Source organism: Cariama cristata, unplaced genomic scaffold, assembly GCF_000690535.1.
Source record: "Cariama cristata isolate BGI_N322 unplaced genomic scaffold, ASM69053v1 scaffold26105, whole genome shotgun sequence".
Lineage (NCBI taxonomy): Eukaryota > Metazoa > Chordata > Aves > Cariamiformes > Cariamidae > Cariama > Cariama cristata.
Window position 1 is genome coordinate 1 of NW_009617365.1, and position 23,886 is coordinate 23,886.

Genomic DNA, 23,886 nt, shown 5'->3' on the forward strand with positions numbered 1-23,886 from the left:
GCCCAGAGGCGAGCACGGAGCAACGGGGCTGACTCCGTGCGCCAGTTACCAGCCCTAGCGTTCTCCGGTGTGCCGCCTGGGGAAACTGGCCCTGGCAGCCCCGATTTCACGCCCCTCCCAGCTCCGGAGAGACTGTCGGTGTCGCAGCCAAAAAAAGGGAGATGGTTTCTCGTTTCTAGAGCCCGTACCGGTGCTCGCCCTGGCTGGAAGGGTCGGGAAGTGCTGCTCGTTGCGTGCTCGTTTGGTTGCTGCAGCGCAACTCCACCCGTGGGAGGTCTTGCCATCCTCGTTATCTTCCTGACAGCTGGCTTATTTAAAAATAATAGCTGTCAAGAATTGGAAACTGTGTTTGATAAGATTACTTAAATTAAATTAGCATGCAGTCTCTGCAGTTGTTGTGATGAAGGTTTCCAAAGTATGTTTAAAAATGCTTTCTCCTCTGTCAGCACGAAATTTCAATCCTTAGAAAGCAAGGGTAGATTCACAGCACAAATTTTGTGTGGATTTGTGGTGTGCGTTTTTTGTTTCCTTTTTCCCCGGTGATGAAACACATCAGTTGGGACAAAATTTCTTCCCCACTGTGCCACACAGTCCAACATTTTGTAAACGCTGTTTTGGGAGGAGTATTCTCCATGCTATTTTCCTGCTGTTTAAAGGGAGAATTTGTAGTTGTTCATATTCTTGTTTTGATTTTGTTTTCAGCATCCAGAATAGTGCTGTCATCAGACACATGTGCATTCCTCTTACAGAGGCATGATATCCCCAAAGTAGCGTCCCTGGACCTGTGTCATGAGGACCTACAATATTTGCTTTCAAGGAGTAGAGTTTTTTGGGGTATGCTCTCTTTATGAATTTATCAGTCAGAAGAGTGTTCTGCATGAAGCATGCTTTTCTCCAAAGTACATGGGAATCACCAAGTTACTAAGTTCCAAGAAAAGAAATGTTTGAAGTGGACAGCCCCAAAATAAGTAAGCAATTGCCTGCACAGATAAAAAGACCTTTGTATCAATAGCCAAGTCTTGTGCATTCTTGTATGTTACTACATTATCTGAGCAGGTCAGTTGACTAAAATGACATAGATGGCTGTTCTCCTAGAAAATTAGAAATACTCTGTGTTCTTTCTTGTTCATGATATACTGTAATTACTGTGCTGCTCTTTCAGTTGAATTCTATTAAAAAAGGAAAATCACACAGTATTCCAAGCACAGAGAGGAGCACATGTATTTGTGTAGTAGTTATTTTCTGTGGAATTAGTGGTGAATTTGTTAATGATCTTAAGGTCTTGACATTTAAGTACAAAGTTCACAAGGTGGTACGTTCACACATGCTCATCAACTAGGAGCAAAATCTTCAAACTGCTATTCTTGGAATACCTAATGCCTGGTGTTACTCCTAGGATCAGAATCCAGGCTGGAATAAGTAGTTTGATGATACAGATTAGAAGATAGAAAAGTTTGTTTTGTGTGGGTCTTTTGTAGTCTTCCTCAGATGTCTGTAGAGGACATCATTGGTTAGATGTCTGGTATTCTCGCTTGGGCACCACTAGTAACTGAGCCTGTCAGTTATTGTGAAATATTTTACAAGTGAAGAGGAAAGATTGTCAGATACAACTTCTCTTCCGAAGTAGTTTCTTGGTTGAATCTTCCTGCGCTTCTTATACTTGTAATATTAGTACATCTGACAAATAGCAGGCAGGCTTTTCACATGATTGTTTCACTTTTTTCTATTTTTTTTTTTTCTTAAGGGAAAGACGAAATGAACCCTCTCTTTTTTCTGGGTTTTGGACATTCTCATCTAGTCTACTTCTGGAATAGAAGCGTACCTTTCAACTCAACAAATGAGACGTACTGCTACAGCACTGCCCGAGGCAGCACAGTGCTCCAAGGAGTAACTTTTGGTGGAATCCCAACTGTCCTGCTGCTTGATGTAACCTTCTTTTTTGTAAGCCCAGTTTCTGTTTCTTATATTGAAAATACTTCTGGCCTTCGCAAAAGTTAGATTGTTCACAATTCTCTTATTTATCAGATAGGGATTTGTTTCTGAGAATCTTCAGAATAAGAAATGCGCTAAGGTCATCCTGGGAACATCAAAGCACTTTTCAAATGTTGATAAAGGTTCACATACATGTGGGATGATAGTGTCACTGTATGTTGGATGTATAGATGTAGAGAGAGTGCAGTATCATAGGGTCTGTATATGGGGTCATGGTGAACTTTGTAGCGGTAACTCAAATTTTTATGTTTTGTCTTAACTGCAAGAACATTTTTTCTTTACTCTAAGTACTGAGTACCCTTTTCAGGAAGGGAACACCATTGCTAACTTGATTGTTTTTCAAAAGGGAATACAATATGGAAAATCTGTCATTTCACAAACTTTTTAAAAATTAGTTTTCATGAAGCTGTTGAGGAGATAATGTACTGATCAACTCCGTCCTGACAAAAGGACAAATAGGATTAGTTGCTGGTCTGGAGGCTCTGGGACAGGCCTGAGACTCCAATAAAACTTATGGTAATTTCTGTAAGTTTGGTCTAGATGGTCTTAAGCCACCAGAAAAGGAGCTGTAGACCTGCCTGATAAGTGAGGTTTGTGGTAGTAAAATGAGACTAAAGGGATGAGATAGTTCCTGAGTTCTAGAAAGCTACCGTGGAGAAACTTAAAACTACCTGTGGTAAGGTCTGAGCTAGTAGTTCTATAGGAATGTAGTGGATGTTCCTAAAAGTTATGTGGTGGCATTCTTTGCTATTGATTTAGTGTGTGCAGCATGCTACCATAAAGCCATTTTCTGAGGATGTACAGACTCTTTTTTTTTTTTTTTTTTTTCTTTTTTAAGCTATGGTTGAATTTTAAGATACTGAGTCTCTGCTTTTGAGTTCCTTGCTGTTGAACTCTCCTCTTGAAGAGCATTAAGTAGTTAGATGCAGTGTAGAAGGCTCCTCTCTCTTTCAAGTACTGAGTGCTGCAATTTATTTAGCAACTCCTGTATTCCTGTTTTCATGACACGTTTACTGCAGATCCCTTTAGTAACTGTCAGTTGATGGGTTTCTGAAAATTATTTCTAGGCTGGTTTCCTAAGGAAGTGAGCTTTATATATTGCGTTGTCTTCCCATTTTTGTCTGGCAGTTCCTCCTAATAACTGTATAATATGTTAGCCAATTTCAACCAAAGTCGTCAAAGAGTCTAGGGGACTTTCCTGCTTGCATGAAATTTAATGGCCAGATGAAGGAGGAAGATCTAAATTAATATTCCCTGTTGGGAGGAAGGCATTTATAAGAAGGTTATAGTCATTGTGAAATGTGGAAATTAGCTGTGTAATCTTGACACACAGATAATCTTGGCATCTATGCTGGCTGGCTAGTCGGTATTTCCGACTAGTTACATCACTAGCGCCACTTTCCAGCCAAACAGGTATGGGATGTAGGAGGGACTGGAAGGTGAGAGTGTATGCTACATATTCAAAGAAAACAGGCCTTGTTACTTCTGCTTCATTGCTTTGTACAGAGCAACTTCTTTCTTTAAAATAGAAAAAAAGGAAAAAAGAAATGCATCTATGAAATACATAGTGTTGTTTTCTCTTTTGTTTTTTCTTTTGTTTTCTTAGCCTCTTTCAAAAAGTGAAAATAAATATAAGGAGGAGATAAAAAACACATTGCAGAGATCAAATATAAGTTTCTGGGTTTTGTGAGTTATAATAATGTACTACTTTTACTGAGGATAAAATTAATTCTTGTATTTGAGAAAATAGTTGAGCCCCCTGTAGCCTGTTTACATCACTGCTTAAAATAAAATGACAAGTCTTCCATCATAGTTCTTGTCATTAGTAATGAATAATAGTAAAGGTATATTTATGAAAGTTTTGACTTCTCAAGTACTACTTGCTACTTTTCCTGTCACAAACCTTTGTACACTTGCAGTTCAGAAGCACTTTTGCATGTAGTTCTCCTCCTTTATAAATTAGAACAGGAAGGCAGGTGTTCTGGTCCTTTGGTCCCACACAGGTTGGTTTGTAGCATGGCCACCATTGGGTTGGTTAGCATATGACAGTTGGTTTAAGAGCTAGGACAGCGTTTTTTGACAGTTCCTACACACTTAAGAATAATTATTATAAAGTAGAAAAATAAATATTCAAAAATATTTATTTTTATTTTCTAGATTTTAATATTACTGTTTTCCGTTATAAGAAAGAGATTCTGGGACTATGGTCGTGTTGCTCTCGTGTCAGAAACTGAAAGGTAAAAAAGATATGCAGTCAGACTGATTTGTTGAAACCATTTGGGGAATGTGGAAGTAAATACTGTAAATATGGCTTAAATTAAGTGCATTTATATCAGTTAGATATGTTTGTAATCACATGCACATATTTGTTAAAAATGTCCTCATGCTGCTTTGGGTGAAATACGTCCCACTCACAACATTATGCTTTGCAGTTTCTCTAATAAAGTTGTGTGTTTGGCATTGTCATGAATTTCATTCTACAGCTGTGCGTTAAGGAAGTGAAGGTAAGAAAATAGGCTGCTTGTCTGCTAACATGTCGCATACCTACGTGTTGATGTTACAGTGTGCTTCTGTGATAGAAGGATATTCAGTTTAACTTGGCTCAAGCCCAGTGTCTTCCCAGAGCTCCCTATGCAACCTGTGCCATAAAATTTCTGAAGGGTTTAAAAATAAAAAAAGAAACGTATCGTTGCAGGTTTCTGAAATTCTTCACTGATTTTTAGTAATACTGTAAATGAGCTTTTGATTTTATTTTTTTAAGTATTATTTCTTCACGATGGTGTCTTGGGATGTTGAAAAGCTAGCTGTCTAAATCTGGTAAACTTTTAACAGTGAGCCTTTTCCTGGTATTAGTAGTGTAACTTAAGTCATAGTAAATTCACAACTAAGCAACAGGGAAGAACTCAAAATGTGTTTTTAAGTGTAATCCATGCACAGTTGTGAAATGTAGATGGCAAAAAAAAAAATATGGACAATAACTGAGACAGCTTTAATCCAGCTACCTGAGGCAGAAAGAATGAAGATGCTCTGGTATAGGCTTCTGTGTGGGCTGTAGAGGCCTGCATAGGACAAACAGGTCCTTGAGCAGTCAGATGCCAAGGAACCTATGTTATTGTCTCTGCTAGACTGTGACTTGAGCCAGCTAGGTCAAAATTATCATAGTTACACCTATGAATGCACTCCATTTTAGCATGGTTTGTCCTGTAATTATGGGCACATCACCATTGCAACATTTCTTTTAAGCAACAAACTAAAAACATGTACTCTAGTATTTTTTGAGGGCTACAGAGTCTCTAAATGTTTCTAGCCTTACTATAGGACTCTGTATAGGAATCTGTGTGAGCAGATGGCCCTGCAGGTATGGATTTAATTGGGTGGAGAAATTCTGAGTAGTGGCTGTAAGATGAAGGAAGAAAGGTGGAGGGAAAAAGAGATGGTGTCTTATAATGAGAAATATCTGAACAGGAAGGTAGCTTGCAAAACTGATCCTTGCTAGGCTTCCAAACCTGTGTTGTGTTCTCTTATGTTACTGTGGTTTTAATATCCCAATAAAACATTGTACTCTTTCTAGTTTAGTTATGTGCTCTCGCCTCAGGAGCTTACATGTCCTCCCTTTTCAACATGAGACATAGCACAAGTTGCTATAATTAAGCATATCTACAAGGTGAAAACCACAGCTTTCATAAGTGAAAAGGTGTTTATGTAGTATTTCCCTTACTTCAGAATTGTTAAAGTTGAAATAATTCTGTGGAATTCCATCATCTGTTATTAAAGATACTTAAAAGCATCATTTAATGCATTTTAGTCAATCGAGATACAACCGATTGTCAACATCTTCATCAGTACCTGAAGATCTTGAATATGATAGGGTAAGTATTCTAGAGTTTTGATTTTTTTTTAATGTAAACCATGTAATGGAATCTGTAATTTGCCGTTCCAACAAGGCCAGTGAACCAGTCATTAAACTGGAAGACCATCTATGTGAAAAAATTAGTAATGCATTGTTTACTGTGGTTTTTATAGAACCATACATAATCTCTCTCTGTTTCCTGACAAACTATTTCCATATCATAAACCAGTATCTTGTGTTGTTGTTTTCAAGTAACTTTTTTTTTAATTGGGGGCGGGGGGGAAGAGAGAGAAATGACTACTAAATAATTTGTACTTAAATAACAGTTCAAAACGTTACATTATGTTCACATTGCAAATAATACCTACTTGGTCTTTATAGTACATTGTTTTCCTCACAAAACTGAGAAAACTGGATGCCAACGTGAGGCTAGTAGTAGTGCCCGTACTCTTATTATCTTCCACTCCAAACCAGTTTTAATATTTTTTTTTTTGGCCAAACTTTTAATTAGTTCCCTCCATGGTCTTCCTGAAGTCTTTGAATTTGTACATCTCTATCCTTTTGTGTTGCAGCTTCAGAATGAACCATGTGAGAGTTCTCCAGTGGTGCCAGGCTATGTTTTAACATTTTATATATGCGTCAACTTCATATCTAGCCTTGCAACTAAATAATTGTGTGAGCATCAAAGGCATATTGGTGTTTGATCAGGATTGCCCTGCTAGTTGTGTAGTTTTCTTCATCTTTTTTTAAAGCCCTAAAGCAACTTTGTCATTGAAGCTGTTGAATAAAAATGTATCTATTTGGATACTATTCACTTGAAAGAAGAAGCCTTTTGAGAGAGAAGGGTTTTTTGAGCCATACTGGAACATTCAGTGAGATGTGATCTCTGCAGTACAGTTTCATAGAATTTATAAACTTATATAAGAAGCCTTTCTGTTAATGTAGTCACAGCATTGTTTCTAACTACCATTTAACTGGTCAACTTGTATTAGACTGTCATGGAGCTTGTACTTGAGATTGGAAAGTCTCTGGAAATGGTTTTGGGAAAAAATAACCACCTTTTCTACTCTAAAACAATCCATTTAAAACATTTCCTTAGAAGCCTTGATCTTGACTTCTATTCATTGGGATTTGGGCACACTTGTATAAATTTGAGAAGCCCAAGCAATAAACATGCAAGTGGAAAAACCCAAACTCTTAAATACTCTCTGAAGACATATGTAAGAAGTACCTTGAGAAAAGTATGTAGAGTATTAGGTATTTTTCTGTATGTTTCTAAAGGACGATTTCGGAGCAACAGACTGCCAGCTTTTTAGCTAAGAGATTGGCTTAATAGAAACACTTCTCTTAATTGTACAGAGATTGATAAGAGACTATATTTTTTTTGTATGTTAGCTCCTAAAAACTTCCTTCTTTATTTATAGGGATTTTGTTCTTGGATGACAGCTGCTTTCCGGATGCAGTAAGTATATGAAACAGAAATAGTGAGCTGTGGTTCACTTTGCTTTTTTTTAATTAAAAAAGGAGGGTTGTGTTCAAAAAAAATTTTTTTTTTTTTAAGTAGATAGAATTTAATACAAATGGTGATACAGGTGCCTCTGGTGGGGTGGAAAAAGAATATGAAAACAAGGTCAGCTTTTGGGAATACTTCTTCAGGATGCAGTCGCCCTTCTGCTGGAAGCTCAGGGACTTCCTAATCTTGGGATAGTGGGTGACCCTAAGTGAATCTATGGCATTTATGTGGATTCTGAGCTAATAACTAGGCTCTGGGCTTTTACTCTTCAAAGAGTACTCTGTGGGTGTTCCCCTGTTTGAAGCTAGTAGGGCCTCCGGCAGGAAATGGGGTTTCCCTGCAAGGATTTCTGTGGAGAACTGATGGTTTAGTTGGGACTGGAATTGACTAACTAGGAAAAGCCCATCCCACTGTTTCCCAGAAACTAAGCATTAGACATGTAGTGTTCATTCTTTATATCTCTTGGGGCTTAGTAAATAATGATTTTTAAAAATCAGTTTCTAGCTTGGGTACATTGAAACAAAAAAGGGGTGGGGATTGATCCTGTCTTTCTCCATTTTTGCTGGTTCAGTTCCTTCGTTTTCCAAGAACTCCTGTTTTAATGATCTGTCCTGCTGACAATGGATAGATGATGAGAGTTCATTCCAAAGCCTATTAATGTCTTCTGTTAATTGGGTGTTATAAGAGTAATTTTCCTCATGGAGAGCCTTTGTGGAAGTGACTGAACACTGTCACAGCGTAATGTTAAAGTTTGAGAGCTAGCCTTAACACCTTGTGACCATCATAAAGCAGGATATTACAGCAAATGACTTTGTCCTTTTTTTGCTAATAAAAAAGAACTTGGATTTATATTTGCTTTTCAGATTGCTTCTTTCTGTCTTAAATTCCCTCATGTTAAATTTTGTATGGTGATACTGCACGGGAAAAATACGCTTTTGGAACTTAAATTTATGCATGAAAGAACACAACCGTGTTGAAACCCAATAGGCATTGATGGAGATGCCACTGATTAGACTGAGAAATTAGTATAAGTTCAAAAAACAACCCCAAAACCCCAAAGATACTAGGTGGACTGACTATGTGCTTTTCTGTCTATGATGCAGAGATGACGAGATTCATGAGAGATGTGGTGAAGATGCCATACATTACCTTGCCTTCCAGCGTCACATCATCTGTTTGTTGATTGCTGTCAGCATTTTGTCTGTGTGTGTCATATTACCTGTCAACCTATCGGGTGATCTACTTGGTAAGAATTTTTTTTTTGTATTTGGTGAAGAATTATATCAATGTGAAAGCTTTTAGGATTTTTCTTATTTTGGTAAACTCTTACAGAGTTTTTGTTTGTTTCCCCTTTCAGTCTGATGTGTGTGTCATTTTGTGTGAAATTTGTATGAGAGTAGAGGGTTCTTTAAACATGTGGCAAAAACTCTTGTCAGAAACAAGATGACAGACCACATGCAGATATAGATGACTAGACCTAGAAGGCTCAAGGCAGGATTAGCTTTACCTATGCCCTCTTAACTGGTGTTTGTCTAGGCACTCTTTATGATTTTTATTGGTGGTGATTGCCAATGGAAACTGTCTTCACAACTGATAAATCTTTTTCTAGTGTCCAATCTGAATCTCTTTTACTGCAATTTAAGATCATTATTTTTTGATGTGTCACTGGAGGGAATAGATTATTCTTTTCTTCTTTGCAGTACACTTTTAGCTGCTTGAGGATTATCAGTTCATCTGTGCTTTTTCCTCTTTTTGATAAACAAGACCAGTTAATTCGGTCATTAATGAGAAATGTTTTCTGTATGGCTGATGATTTTATGATCAGCCAACCTTTGCACTTTTTTTTTATCAAGCTAGACTGTCTCCCATTGTTCCTTTCTGTCTTGGTTTGCAGCTCAAAACTGGACAAATCTTGCTGAGACTTTGTCAGTGCTGGCTAGACAAAGAATTATTTCATGTTTCTTGCAGTCTAGTCCTGATTATGTCTGCCAGTGTGACACCTACCTCTTTCCATTATTAACTCACACTCAACAAATACAGTAACTGTGTCCTCTAATCTGCCATTCAGGTTGCTGATGAGAATACCGAGGGACAGAACTCTGTTAAACCATGTTTAAACATTCTTCCATTTTTGATAATGAGCCCTTGTAAACCCATTTTATACCTAGCTTTGTGTCAGTCTTGTCAAGATCATGTTTGCGGAGTTGTTCATAGTTGATAATCTTGGTGAATAGTGATGCAAAAAGAGCAATAATTAATTTGGTTTTCATAGGAGCTCTCAAGTGGAATACTTGCTTGTGTTTTGTTTTGTTTGTTGTTATACCACAACGATTGCATCTTATTTTGTGTACTGATCTTTGACCCTATAATTTATTCTATTCTATTGTCCTTAATAATGTGTCCTAGTTTTTGTTTTCATTTTACTCCTGTCTGTGTTTTAAAGAGCCTTGTGACTTGTCTGTAATGGGATATGTTGTACCTGTACATTTAGTATTGTTTCTTTGTGGAACTGCCATCTCTGACTTCCCTTTTATGAGCTTTTCCTTAGCAATTCTCTGTTTATGTTAATATCTGCTTTCTTAAAGACCGTTGCTCTTTTTTTTTTTTTTTTCCTTTGCATTTCTTTTCTTTTCTTGTCCTTTCACAGGACTCTTTATCACTTCACAGTCACTTCTCCTTCCTTCTTTTCCATCTCCGTGTTCTCAGCCAGCATCCCCAGTTTTACAGAACGAAATCCAACACGACTGGTGCCCTAGTTGTTGCCTTCACCTCCTTCATGAAGTAAAGAGAGAGATGCCAGTGCCTTCAAAGAACTTAAAGAACATAATTCCCTCTTCTGATCTAGTTACTATGGGCATATTTGTACCAAAATGGATTTTGTAATATGGATCAATTTCTGTGCACTGTCCCTCTCTAACTGCAATTTGGTAAAAGTTGTAGTATGTTGGATACCAATAGATGCTCTCTGTTAATTCAAAGGACAGAGTATGACTGGCCTTCTAAAACAGGAGACTACAGCTTCTGCTTTCATGCATTAACTTCTGTGATTCTAGGAAATGCAGCTGAAAAACGAATACGAAGTTTTAGTGTCTCTTCCCTTCTTCCTCCCCTTCCACTATATGTTGATTTTTGTGTATTTGCAGTTCATTCTGTTGTGATGACTTATCTTGCAATGTGATTTGACAGTCTATGCTAGAAGATTGTTTAGCTTTCCAGATACGCTTAGCTCTTTTTCCTTGTTGAACATGTACTCAATTTTCACTCACTTGCATTGTAATTTTTTAAAATACTTGACAGTCTAGAGAAACAATGTCATATAAACTCTCTTATTTTTCACCTTAGTAAGGTTATCTGTACTGTTTTGTCAACACTGAATTAATTCAGTTTAAAAAACTGAGATAAGAAAGCAGTGAAGATGGAATAAAAATGCGAATAAAAATGTTCAAATCCATAAACAATATTGTTAATGGACATGAAGGGAGATTGGAGGGAGAAAGGGAACTTCTGCAAAGATCTAGTATTCGGATTTTTAAAATAATTTATTATTTCTCTTGATAGGTTGGATGTGGTATAATCCTGGGGCTTTTTTTCCAACTTTAAAATGCAATAAGGTGTAAACCAGCATTGATTATGCTTCTAAATCTTTTTAGTAATGAACATGCTCAGCATTAAAAAGAAGTATATCAACATTTTAAAAAATAGAATAAAAGCTGACTTTCTGACAGTTTGCATCTGACTGTTGCACCAGTTAATTATGCTACTTGTTTTTGTTCTTAGATAAAGATCCCTATAGTTTTGGAAGAACAACTATAGTAAACTTACAAACTGGGTAAGTAAATCTTGCAGAGTACCTTCATGCTTATGTCTGTTTCCTGCCGTAGTCTCTAAACACATGAATTGATACTTGCAGCATGGCTTATGGGGTAGGAATTACTTATTCATGCATCATCAACTGAAACTGGGATACGTTCTGCTTCAGGCTATGCAGTTACAGTGCTGATAAGAAATCTAGAGACTTAGCTTCTACTCTCTCAGCTCTTAATTCTTAAACCACATGTTTCTCTTGGCTAATGACTGCACATGTAGTGGTATTATTTTCAGAAATTTCCACATTAAGAGAAACCATACTTCAGAAGGAAAATGCAGCTGACAGCTTTACTAGAACGTGTAACTTGGATGATTTAAATTCCCTTTCGTTAGATTTATGTGTGTGCATATCTCTCCCATCTGAGATCATGATTAAAATTACTTCTATATGTTTTAAAAACCATTGGTAAAATAGTTGAAATACAAAGCTGTACAGTTTTTCTATTTTATTACTTGATCAATCCACATCCATCCGTGATACTATGTCCAATGGAGTTTCTGACAAGGCACTTTGGGTTTTTTTAACCACATTATGAATCCTAGTAACTACTGGGGGTTTTTTACTTGATTGGGTTTTTTAGCTGTAAAATGAATTCCTGTATTTTAGGCTAATTGTAATTACTAATGCTCTTTGCAAAAATGAAGGAACTGTTTGTAGAACAGAACTTCTGTAAGCTTTGAGGAAGGAACTATCAGAGAAGGAGAATTTACTCCCTGTATTAGGCTGATTTCAATTTGAGTAAGGATTGTGTTCAAGGAGAGTTCAGTTATGCACTTAGCACAGTAAATAATAAGACCAATAAGAAACATTTTGGCAAACAGCACAGTGTGTGCTATTGGTCGTCTGAATGAGAAGGTGCAAACCAATTGCTGCCTAAAAATGTCCATGTCATAGAATATCTACTTTCTTTGTAGAATTTTATCATAAGCAAGTAACCGTAATGGCTGTCCAAGGCATCTGCATAGGTGTGACTGAGTACCAGTAACTACCTTTTTTTTCCTGTTTTGTGTTCAGTGAGAGATTCCAATCTGCTTAGCATTTTGATGGCTACTTGTATCATTTGGACAATTAGTTCTTCCTGTTTCTCATATTCATAACATTTTGTCCGACAGTAATAATCTTCTTTGGCTGCACACAGTTTTTGCTGTTGTTTACCTGATTTTGACTGTTGTCTTCATGAGACATCACATGAAGTATGTCACATACAAAGAAGAAAACATAGTAAGTTTCTGTATTGGGGTGGAAAAAAAAAACATATAGCATGTTTGCAAGTGGGTAATGCTAAAAAAAGCAAATTGCTAAGATGCTTCCTGCTTGCTAGAATGTGACATAAGTGTGAAGGAATTCACTGAGAGCAAAGTTCCACTGAGTGAATTGTGAAAATGGATGAAGAGAAGGGTTTTGGGGAGGGATTTGTGAAACTTTGTTGTAACCTATTACTAATATAGACGGTGAACTTGCTGCTATCTTGAATAGATGCAGCTCCCATCAAAATAAAAATTTCTTACCTTTTTTCCCCCCCTCTACAACACAGCTACTTGTGCTCTGTCACTGTTTTCCTCATATTCTTGTTTTCTCTTTCGTGATGTGGTTTCTCAAAATTGGAATTGCATTTTCTCTTGCAGGTTAAGTGCACATTGTTTATAACTGGCCTTCCAAAAAATGCAAAAGAAGGGACAATACAAGGCCATTTCACGTAAGCTCCGTTCTTGAGTAGTATCGTTAGGAACAGGAGATTTGACATTGTCCTAATAGTTTTACCTGCCCAAGCAGAAATGTTTTTTGAGTTCTGTGCTGTTTAAAATTCATATTATAGTATTCGTCTTTTAAAAACTTACCTTATTCCTTAGACAGAATTGAGAAAAGACTATATTTCAATAAAGTTAGTTATCTGATTTTAAAGTTAGAATCTAAGAAAGTGGCTGTGTATCTGCATTTTCCATTCATGCTCCCACATGGCCTTTACTTGGGAATAATGCTGCACATCTCATATTAAAGTAACTTTTAGCAACTGTCTCTCGGGAAGTCTCCACTCTATCGTACCTCATTCAGAAATGAAATGAGTGATTGAGATGTCCGTTAGACATCAGTGATGCTCTTTGAAACAGTTTTTTCATTGTACTTTCTGTTCTTATTGTTCTCATGTACTGCTCCCTTTTCAGTGCTGCCTACCCAACTTGCACTGTGCTGGAGGTCCAGCTGTGTTATGACGTAGCCAGGCTTATTCATCTATTCAAAAAAAGGTACTTGTTTTTGTAATCTACACAAGTTTAGCAAGAATTTTTAAATGCTTTGCCAGTCCTTAATCAACATACACCAGTAGTGCTAAACTTGCACATACTAGAAATTAATTCTCATCTGGACTTCAATTAGATTCAGCTGTGTTTTAAGGTGAGTTGTGGGGTTCAGCTTGTTTCTTGTAGGTGTGGTATCTTGTGTGTTGCATACAATAAGGTTTGACTTGCTGATTATGTATGTATGTATTTATTGCCAGGCAGTGCAAAGTGGAAAACTCAACTATTGAATTAATAACTCTGGGACCCTGCTGCTTTGGCCAGAGACGCTGGTCACAGATGAGAAAAGTATTGTCTTCTGGGCTATACGAGAATAGCATTGGGTTTTTTTCCTGGAACCTCGCTACAAGTGTAGGCTGTGTAATGCTATTGCAGACTTGAAAATAAATTATACTAAGTAGCCAAAATAAGGTGTATGTGAATATCTTTGGTGACTGATTAATTTGCTATCAGTCCTTGACATAATTTTTTCTCTTGGGGATTATATTCTTCTTAACCTTGATGTTGATACTGTTTTCTTGCAAAATGCTATGGATGTATTTTTCTGTCCAGAAAACAGGCAGAAAAAAGCCTAACTTACTATGAACACCTGCATCAGAAGTATGGTAAACGGGTCCAAATCAACCCTAAGCCATGTGGTCAATTCTGCTGTTGTGAAACGGGAGGATGTGAAAGGGTAAGAGATTGTGTTCATTTTCAGTTATGGCTAGGTAGATTGTTAAAAGAGTAGCGAATACTTTTTGTGTGACCTCTTGTTGAGCTTTGGAAAATTCCTTATTCATTTGTTTCAGAGAGCTAATCCTTCATTTTCTTGCACTGTACAGAAAAGGAATTCCCCAAAACTTTTGAAATGTAATCTTAGTGCAAAAACTGAAGTACAAGGAAAAACTTCCTATTTGTTTGTCTTCTCACTGTGATGTGACTTATAATTTGTGGAAGTAGTATCAGGAAGAGAGACTATGGTTTGTGTAAGCTGTATTTTAGTGAGGGTGTTAGCCATCTGGTACTTGGATGTAACAGTCATCAATTTCCCAACAGGAAGATGCTGTAGATTATTATACCAAAGTCAGAAATGAACTAATGGAAGAATATTCAAAAGAGGAACAAGCTGTTCATAATAACCCACTGGGAATGGCTTTTGTAACATTTCAAGAGAAATCCATGGCAACCTAGTAAGTTTTGTCTGCTGTCTTTTTTGTTCTAACTATAGTACAACCCCTGTTCGTGTCGCTTGTTTGCTTATGTTGGTTCTTCTTCCTTTCTTCTTCTTCACCATCCTGTGGATTTGATCTGCTTTGCTGTCTGGTAAGTTTTTCTGTAAGTGTGCATTTAGCCTCCGTGCTTTGAGTGAAGAAAATATCTGAAGGACTAAATGGCTCTGGATGTTTAATGGGATAAGGATAAGGAGCCTTTCTCTTCTGTGTGGGATCCAGTCCATCAGTGTAGGTTAATAGTAGGCCAGACTAACTGGCTCTTGAATGTGAGTTACTAGTTTCTCCGTTTTCTAATGTGCAGATGGTCCAATTCCCAGACTATCACAGTGGGTGCAAATTACACTGCTAGTTAGTCATCTCAGCAAAGTAGAGTCAGCGACTGATCTGGCCATAGGTATTAGATACATGTTATGTATCTTTCTTACCTGTTATTATAGATCTATGTGTAGGCCTAGTATCGGAAGTTGTTCAGCGCTTTTTGCTCAGTCATTTGTAGAGAAAATGCATATAGCCTCTGGTTTTCTGTTGGCACTTTGTGAGCATGTGTTACTAATACAAAGTGGGTAAAGGGAAGCAGAATAATATTTGTATTGCAAAAATAGCATATTGTGCTTTTTCTTTTTCTTCATAGCCTCTCTGATTTAAACTGTCTGCATTCTTTTGACCTTCAAGTCATGTTAGAGAGCCAGTCTTTCAGGCTTTTTTTTCAAGGAAGTCCAAGGTATAGAATTCCTTGCAAGAATCTGAGATGCTGGAGAAGGTTTTGCTTGCTGCTTTCTAACTGAGTAGTGATTCTGTGGTGACATCTTCCCCCTCTCCTAATTTTGTAATATTACGCACCATATTTAGAGAATCTAAAGCATGAAATAACATTTGAAGATGTGAAACTGAAATAAGAAATAAGCACTGAAGTTCCTTCTCTAGCTGCTGATTTGTCGTATACAGTTTGGATGGGATAGTCTTTCCTTGGGCATGTGTTCTGAGTTGCACTGCAGGCATCTCTGAGTTGAATTGTCAAGAACTGAAAAGGTTTTAGTTTGTTTAGCTTGGAATTGATGCAGTGGACTCTGTTTTCTGGAAAAATATATTAATTTGTATGTGAGGCTGAGGCTGCCATCAAATTAGAAAGTTATTTGGTGCCCTTAGTAGGCTCTGTTCCACAGACCCCAGAAATAGGATGGGAGAAACAGGAAGCCAGGGCTGAGGTTCATGGAGTCAGGTGATTGTAGAAGTTTGGTTAATGATGGTGCTTGGTTGTATGGCTGCTAGTGCTAAAGCTCACTCTGTATGTATTTTTGAAAATAAACTGTCAATGTATAATTAACTTTCTTAAATACTTGCTGCTGCAAGGTGCTGGTAATTTGACATCACTACTTGAATTCTGGTAAGGTAAAGATCTGGGTTTTGGGGGTCATTTTTGTTCGTTTGTTTTTGGTCTTCGTGTGTGTGGTTCTCTGCTCTCTTTGTTAAGAGCGCAACTGAGAAACAAGCATGTTCAGGAATTTGAGAGTCTACCCATTCAAATATAATATATACTGTTTCCATGCTGGTGTAATAGAGCTTATCTGGAGTGCAACTTCTTTTACACAGTAATGCAGACAGAGTTGTGCTGTCTCTGAATATATGCCTAGCACTTCTGTTGCTGTGTTTTGAGAAATCTTTGAAAGCATTTATTCTGGGCATGTTTAAATTTTGTTTAAATACATTGATTGTCAATTAACTCATAATATTAGAAGATAAAAATTTAATACTGTGATTATTTTAGGAGTGGTTGAAAGAGGGTAATATTTTGAATTGTGAGAATACCAACATGATAAAAAATTTTCTGAGAATTGGTACTGAAGGCAAAATTGGCTAGTTTTGATACTTGTATAATGAAGTGAGAGTGCAGACTAATCCTTTAGTCTGCTTTGGTTTGAAAACAGTTGTAATTACATAAAGAGATGTTTGGGGAACTGGCTGCATTTATTTTTACTTTTTTTTCCCCCAATGCTCTCAGGATTTAATACAAGTCATTGCTGTTGTTTGTGTTGGTGGAAGCACTGAACAGTTAAAATCAAGACTGCTTTTTGTTTCCAACTTTGTCAGATCTCAAAGACCTGTGGTAGAAACTGTTTGTGTGATGGTCATTACATGCATAATATAATGTTACATTGTTGTCTAAATACTCTCTTGATCTCTGGTTATTAAAAGCAAAAAAACCTTTCTTGCTATTCCTAGTCTTTCTCATTACATATGCAGCATTTTCAGGTGCAAAAATTTGGAAAAATCTTCATCTCCTGTTTCTTCCTTACAGTATCCTTAAGGACTTCAATGCCTGCAAATGTCAGAGCATTAAGTGTAAAGGAGAACCCCAGCCATCGTCTTACAGCAGGGAGCTGTGCATATCAAACTGGGAGGTTACATACGCTCCTTACCCTGAGAATATTTGTTGGTAAGATTCCGATCTTGCATCCATTTATTTATCATAATATAGGTTTAGAATGGGGAGAGGAGAATCATTATGGTTGGAAGAGACCTCAAAGATCATCAAGTCCAACCTTCTACTCAATGCCACTATGCCTGCTAAACCCACTAACCCATGTCTTGAAGTGCCACATCTAAATGGTTTTTGAACACCTCCAGGGATGGTGAGTCCACCACCTCCCTGGGGAGCCCGTTCCAATGCTTAACAACTCTTACAGTGAAGAAATTCTTCCTAATATCCAGCCTGAATCTCCCCTGGTGCAACTTGCAGCCGTTTCCTCTTGTCCTATTGCTTGTTACTGAGGAGAAGAGACCAACCCCCACCTCGCTACAACCTCCTTTCAGTTAGTTGTAGAGGGCGATCAGGTCTCCCCTCAGCCTCCTTTTCTCCAGACTAAACAACTCCAGCTCCCTCAGCTGCTCCTCATAAGACTTGTGCTCCAGGTGCTTCACCAGCTTTGTTGCTCCTCTTTGGACACGCTCCAGCAGCTCAATGTCCTTCTTGTAGTGCGGGGCCCAGAACTGAACACAGGATTCGAGGTGCAGCCTCACTAGAAGGGGGCTGAGTTCATTTTTCTTTGACCCTAAACTAAGACTTTATATAGCATTTGGTTGTGGATGATCTGCATCTTCATTTCCATTACTAGTGTTCTTCATTGACCTGGGGGGGGCCTCTCAGAGGCTGACTGGAGTTTTCCCAGCCCAAAGTTCTGGTACTTGCAGTTTGCAGTTCCTGTTAACTGAAAAAATACCCATCAGCTTATTAATGTCTGTGCCTTAGTGTTTCTATTTTTTGAGGCTAATGCATATCTACTGTTGAGATCTGAGGAAAGCAACTTGGTGTTGGTGCTGAGTATTCTCCAAGTATGTATATTTTTTTTTTGAGTTGCCACAAGAGGAGTATAACTTGATCTGCTCTGTGAACTATGGTCTGTCTTCTAACATCTTTTTATTGACCCAGTCAATTTCCCAGACTTTACCCACTGCTTACAGGACAGTGTTGGAAAATAGATAAATACTTTTTGAATAAAACTGTTCCTGTGCTGTCTTCTGTCATGCTTGTAGGCTAAAAATGACTAAGCATTTTCCAATTGCTTTGCGAGTAACTTAGATTTGGGTCAATATAATCCCCATTCATGTAACAGTAAATTCATTGTGACATTTCCATTGCCCAAACCAAAACTGCAAATGAGACAGAAACATGCACAAGTTACTGTACTTCACCTGTATGTAACTTTAAAAAAAAAAAAGTACACTTTGTTCCTAATAATTTTAATAGAAAATTACTTTTAAGGTGACTATGCTGTCCATTTCTAATAATGGACAGGTTTTCTCTAGAACCACAAATCTGCAGTTGGGAATAAAGTACAGAATCTTTAACCATAAAGCAAACAACCATCATTCTTAGCTGCGTCTTTTGCAGCTATGTTATTTTGAGACATGAATTTAAAATCTCTTGCAAGCTGATTTCCAGACAGGGTCAGTTTAATCTGCCTTTTTCATGAAAGGGTGCTTGCATGCTTGTGTGCTTCACTTCTTCTTCCTTTCTTCAAGCACTGTCTTCGGGACGCAGGAAATTATTGTTGAGACTCAGTGGGTTGAAGCACTTAAAGTTTTTCTAAACCTCTCTGAGAGGGGAAGATGGTGGGGTTTCGTTGGTTGGGTTTTTTTCTGCTCTTTTTCTTTTACCCCCTCCACCTTAAAGAAGAGGAGGCACAGGGATTTGCCAAATTACTTACCTAGGTTCACAAAAAGAGGTGTCAGAATTGGGTATTTTACTGAGCCTCTGTATCCCTGTTTTGTGTCTTCTAAAATTTGGCTTTGATTGGAGTTCAAATCATTCCAGTCCTTTTGGGAACCATTTTAGATAACATTTAAGAACTTTACCCCTTTAAGACCTATGGTTGCTGTTTTAATATGGCAGGAAGGGATGCAGGGGTTTTTAATGATGTGTTTTGTGTGTGTGTGTGTTCTGTTTCTTTATCACAGTTTCTTGATAGATTCTGCTTCTGATAGCTATTCTCCTTGCAGAAATTCTCTGTATCTTCTTGTATCTCTGTCTCTTCTTGTTCTAACTTTGTTTAGTACTTCCGTATTATTAAACAGTGGAAGTGTTTCATCCCAAACCTTAACTGTATTAGACATTATGTTTGTGTTATGAAAGACTAAATATGTTTTTCTGCAAGTGCAATTTCTGTTATCATTCAAGAGAGGTTGCACGGTTTTCTTTATTTCTAATAGTAGATGGAACTTGTGTAGTGCTTTCTTATATAACTTTGAGACTGAGAGCTCAATTTAGAAAAAGCAGTGCCACTTGTTACTTGACAGCAAATGCTTACTGCTTGTGTTTATGTCCTTTTTTTTTTTTTTCCTCTTCTTTCCAGGAAAAATCTTTCAGTGCATGGACTGAAATGGTGGTTTAGATGGGCTTGCATTAATTTGCTTCTTTTTATTGTGCTGTTTTTTCTTACTACTCCTTCCATAATCATCTCAACCATGGACAAGTTCAATGTCACTAAACCTATACACTACCTTAATGTGAGTATCACCGTATGTTTGGATATAGCTGTGTATCAGACCAAAATGTTGATAAATTGATAGGTGTATAGTAAGGCAATGAAACAATGTCTGTAAGCTAAATTCAGTTGAAATTCTCAGGATTGTTTTACGTAACTGCTGATTAAAAAGCATATGTCCAGAGTCGGGTCTTTAGTCCTCTTTTGTTCCTTGATAGTAGGCTAAAATAATTTTATCTGAAACTTTATATTATTATAAATGTCTTACTTGTTTGCAGTAAAAATTTGCATTCCAAATTCACATAATTGTAAATTTTGTAATCAAAAACCTTTGCCAAAAATAGAATTTCAATTCCAACTTGTATTTTGATTTTTGCAGTGAGAAGGGGAGAATTCAGATTTTAAACAGAGTAAAATGCCATGGTTTTACTTTGGTTATTGGATTCAAAACAGGATGACATATATATCTGGTCCTAGTTTGACTGTAGCTAAAGTCTCTTGCAAACTGTTCATTTTAAATACTTCCCCAAGTTAGTGTAAACTAAAACTGTTTGCGAGACCTCACACTCATGGTATTTAATTCCCAGTCCTACTCTTGTTTTTTGTCTTGCACACCAGTGCTGAGCACTCGCTCCTTTTAAGACTATACCTGAATGTAATTTCTACAGTCCAACTTGCTATAACTTACAAAAAGCAAAATATTGCAGCCTCTGTTCTACTACAGCTGCATTAAAATACTTTTAATACTTATTCTTACTTTTCCCCTCCTCTAGAATCCCATCGTCAGTCAGTTTTTCCCAACGCTCTTGCTCTGGTCCTTCTCAGCTTTACTACCAACAATTGTCTATTACTCAACTTTACTGGAGTCTCACTGGACAAAGTAAGCAAGATTTTCCTCTGTTTTGGCCTTATCAGCTGAATTACTAAAATAAATGGAGAAAGTGCTTATTTTTCTTGGAGCTCTTAAATCTGCAGATCTCTTGTAGCAGGGAATGTCATGTTCTTGTTTCTCTTGAATGTTATAACCAACACTTTGGAGTTTAAGTAACTTGTAATCAACACAGCAATTGTAATCTGACCACATGATTTGCTTACGCTTTACTCCACCCCTGCCTCTTTGTGTTTGTTCAGAAAAAAACCAAACGTATAAGCAGGTTCAAGGGGTGTAGCTTCAGCAGGAGCACGGAAAGTAAGTGCCTCTGATCCCATAACTAGCTCGCTCTCTGGGAAGATATGAGGTGTGGATTTGGATCCCCTCCAGGCTGAGAACATCACAGAACCCCAGCATCCCACTTCAAGAGAAAGTGCTCCAACTGCTGGCATGCTACTTATAAAAAGGGCATCTGTGTTTTTGTTGTTTTGTGTGAAGAAATGGTGTGGATGTAACTCTTGGTCTACAACTCAGTTACTGTTAGATATTGTTAGTGGTGATCTGAGAAGACCTATGGGACCAAGGCCTAGCAGATGTGTTGATGCAAGATTTTCAGATACGACTAGTGTACTATAGAGATGTCAAGCACAGTGACTTGCTGCTAACTTGAAGAACTCAGCACAGCTTGGTTTGGCATACCAGATTTCACCCCTAATTTACGTACAGTTGGATAAAAGCATGATACTGCATGCAGAATCCCAGCTTCACATGAAATCACTCAATCTTTTTCCATAATACCTGCAGTCATTTTTTTATTTGTTTTTATGTTCTAAGGTCAAATTTTTTTTGACTTTTTAATTTTTCATACCATTCGCTTGTAAGACCTCGTGTCCAGAAACTACTGTTTATCAAACTTGTGTGCTTTTTTTTTTCTTTCCGGTAGTTGCACTAGGCATATGAACTTTTCAGCTCTTCTCAATCAGTTGAAATAGTTTTCTAAAGTCACTAGTGATCACAGAGCTGATTTCAAGCCTCAGTATAGTTGTACTGATACGTCCCACAGTGGCCAAGGGCTACATGATTCTGTAATAAAACCTCTGTGTTTTTAATGCCCTAGCAGATACCACCTTTAGCAGTCTGAATTGTTTATAGCAATTGCTGGACTTTTCTGGGAACACTCGGTCACTAGATAGATGTTCCTGCTACTGTAGTAAGGGTATAGCATTAGTAGTGTCACGTTGTTCCGAAAGACTTCACACTTGGCAAAGACAGTCAAGTAGCTTGTCTGAGTGTCTGGTTTCTTGGCAGTGGTGCCCTTTTACGAACTGCCTAATCCCTCTTGGCATAACACTTGAAGAGCTGTTTGTTTACAAGCTGTTGCGAGATGTGAGTATCATTGAATGAGAGACCAGCTGTGATTGTTGTGCATCTCCTTGCTTGTGGTACAGACATATAATGATGCTAATTCAGAGTCTGCATTAATCTTCAGAAACATTTTCTTTGCCCAGGAAGATACTGAGAGCCTGCTTGGTCCAAATTAGTGAAAATCTCAAAGATGTTTGTTTTGTGAGTGTCTTGTAGCAATGTGATATGGTAGGGGAAGCTGGAAGTTTGACGAATGCTGACATTTTCTGGGCAAGATCCTTCATGTGTGGAAGTCTTTCATATGAGTTTCTTACTCAGTCACTTTTTATGTTGGTAGATCTGCAGAGAACAGAATAATGATGCATAAAGTCTACATATTTTTGATCTTCATGGTACTGATTCTGCCCTCCCTTGGTCTGACCAGGTAAAGAATCGTAGTTTAATAGAGTGATGTTTGAGTATTTTTATCATATGAGACAACCTACTTCTGTTTTCTAGTTGCTAGTTGAGGTATAATTGATGTACCCCCCACTCCCTCCAGTGTGTATGGTTATATTGTCATTAGCCATTAGATTTCAGTGTTTATCTTTTGTCTGAGGACATCATGGCCCTCAAAGTTTCCAAAGGCTGACTTTTCTTTTATCAAAGAAATTTAAGACCTTGTAAGATCAGTAACTAATTGAAAGTTACCCACACTCACCATCATAGCTGAGAACCCAGTTTCTTGACTATGTCTTACAATTCAGTTACAGTTGTCCTTTTCTTTCCACCTTTACAGTATTTGACTGTTTCCCTGGCTAACCGGGTAACATGTATTTGTCCTAGCTATGTAATAACTGCTAAAAATGAATCATTAAAACTTTAGTATGAAGTAGATGTTTCTATTTTGTTTGATTCTGTATCTTTTTTTCTATTTCTGACTATTAGTAACTGTGATAAAGCTAAAGTAGTGTTCAGATTATTTGATTAAATTCTCTCTATCTGCTATCCAGATCTGAACTACTTAAAAAGAGATGCAATTTTATACAGTACTAAGCTGTTGGAGACTGAATTATATTAACCGTCTGTCTTTCAGCCTTGATTTTTTTTTCCGTTGGCTGTTTGATAGAGAATCATCTGATTCTGCAGTTAGGCTGGAGTAAGTATTTGCAACTCTTTGCTAAGAGAATACTTAGGACTTCTCTTTTTTGCCCCTGCCCCTGTTGACTAACTGTGGTTAGTGTTTATTAAAATTTGCTTGGGGATGGTACCCTGTGGGATGATGTAGAGCTTCTGAATAAGGGGAGGAGAATGCAAGTGATTTTGCTGTGAAGAAATCTGTACTTTTTTCCTGCTAGCTAATGTAAGCAAAGATTCAATAAAGAGACGGTTATTTTCCCAAAACCTTACAAATTTTGTAGAAGACACGAAAGGACAGGATGGTATGATGCAGGTGAGAGGGGCCAGAAAACACACTGAGGATTGTTGCATATCATGGACAGGGGATCTTCCCTGGGATTACAGTGGCACAAAATAGCTGCAGCAGTTCTCTTTCTGAAATCCATTGACTCTTGATTTTAAGAAACATGAACGTTTTTATACCAGCATTGCAAATTTGCAGATATTGGTTATTATAAGCTCTTTTGACTGTGGCTGGAGGAAAAGAATAGAATGCAATTATTAGGACATAGTTAGGTTTCCAAATGCTGCTTCAAAATCAGTATCAGGAAGACAATTAGGAGTTACTAAGCTAGGAGAGACAATTATTCTATTGCAGTCTTATCTCATCTTGGCTCGGGTTGCTGATGCAGACATCAAATGATGCTCTTGTCTGCTATCAGGCACCTATCAGACTGCTGTATCTTTTCATGAACAGTTTATTCCTTATCCAAACTGCGACTCAGCCAGGCTCTCACAATATAGTACACTTACTGCATTTATAGCTACGGAGTACTCTT

General features: G+C 37.5%; 1 protein-coding gene across 1 annotated transcript in view; it reads left to right on the forward strand.

Annotated features, from left to right (window-relative positions):
* Positions 1-1,755: 1,755 nt before the first annotated feature.
* The window catches only part of TMEM63A (transmembrane protein 63A), a 30,374-nt gene continuing 8,243 nt past the window's right edge, over positions 1,756-23,886 (forward strand). Inside the window, exons 1-16 of the mRNA XM_009700515.1 lie at positions 1,756-1,941; positions 4,150-4,229; positions 5,798-5,861; positions 7,267-7,304; positions 8,459-8,601; positions 11,133-11,184; positions 12,336-12,444; positions 12,849-12,919; positions 13,386-13,466; positions 14,070-14,193; positions 14,556-14,689; positions 17,028-17,165; positions 19,582-19,735; positions 20,487-20,593; positions 22,287-22,373; positions 23,025-23,087. Of these exons, the coding sequence (XP_009698817.1) occupies positions 1,756-1,941; positions 4,150-4,229; positions 5,798-5,861; positions 7,267-7,304; positions 8,459-8,601; positions 11,133-11,184; positions 12,336-12,444; positions 12,849-12,919; positions 13,386-13,466; positions 14,070-14,193; positions 14,556-14,689; positions 17,028-17,165; positions 19,582-19,735; positions 20,487-20,593; positions 22,287-22,373; positions 23,025-23,087 (1,631 nt within the window). The remainder of the gene's footprint in view (positions 1,942-4,149; positions 4,230-5,797; positions 5,862-7,266; positions 7,305-8,458; positions 8,602-11,132; positions 11,185-12,335; positions 12,445-12,848; positions 12,920-13,385; positions 13,467-14,069; positions 14,194-14,555; positions 14,690-17,027; positions 17,166-19,581; positions 19,736-20,486; positions 20,594-22,286; positions 22,374-23,024; positions 23,088-23,886) is intronic.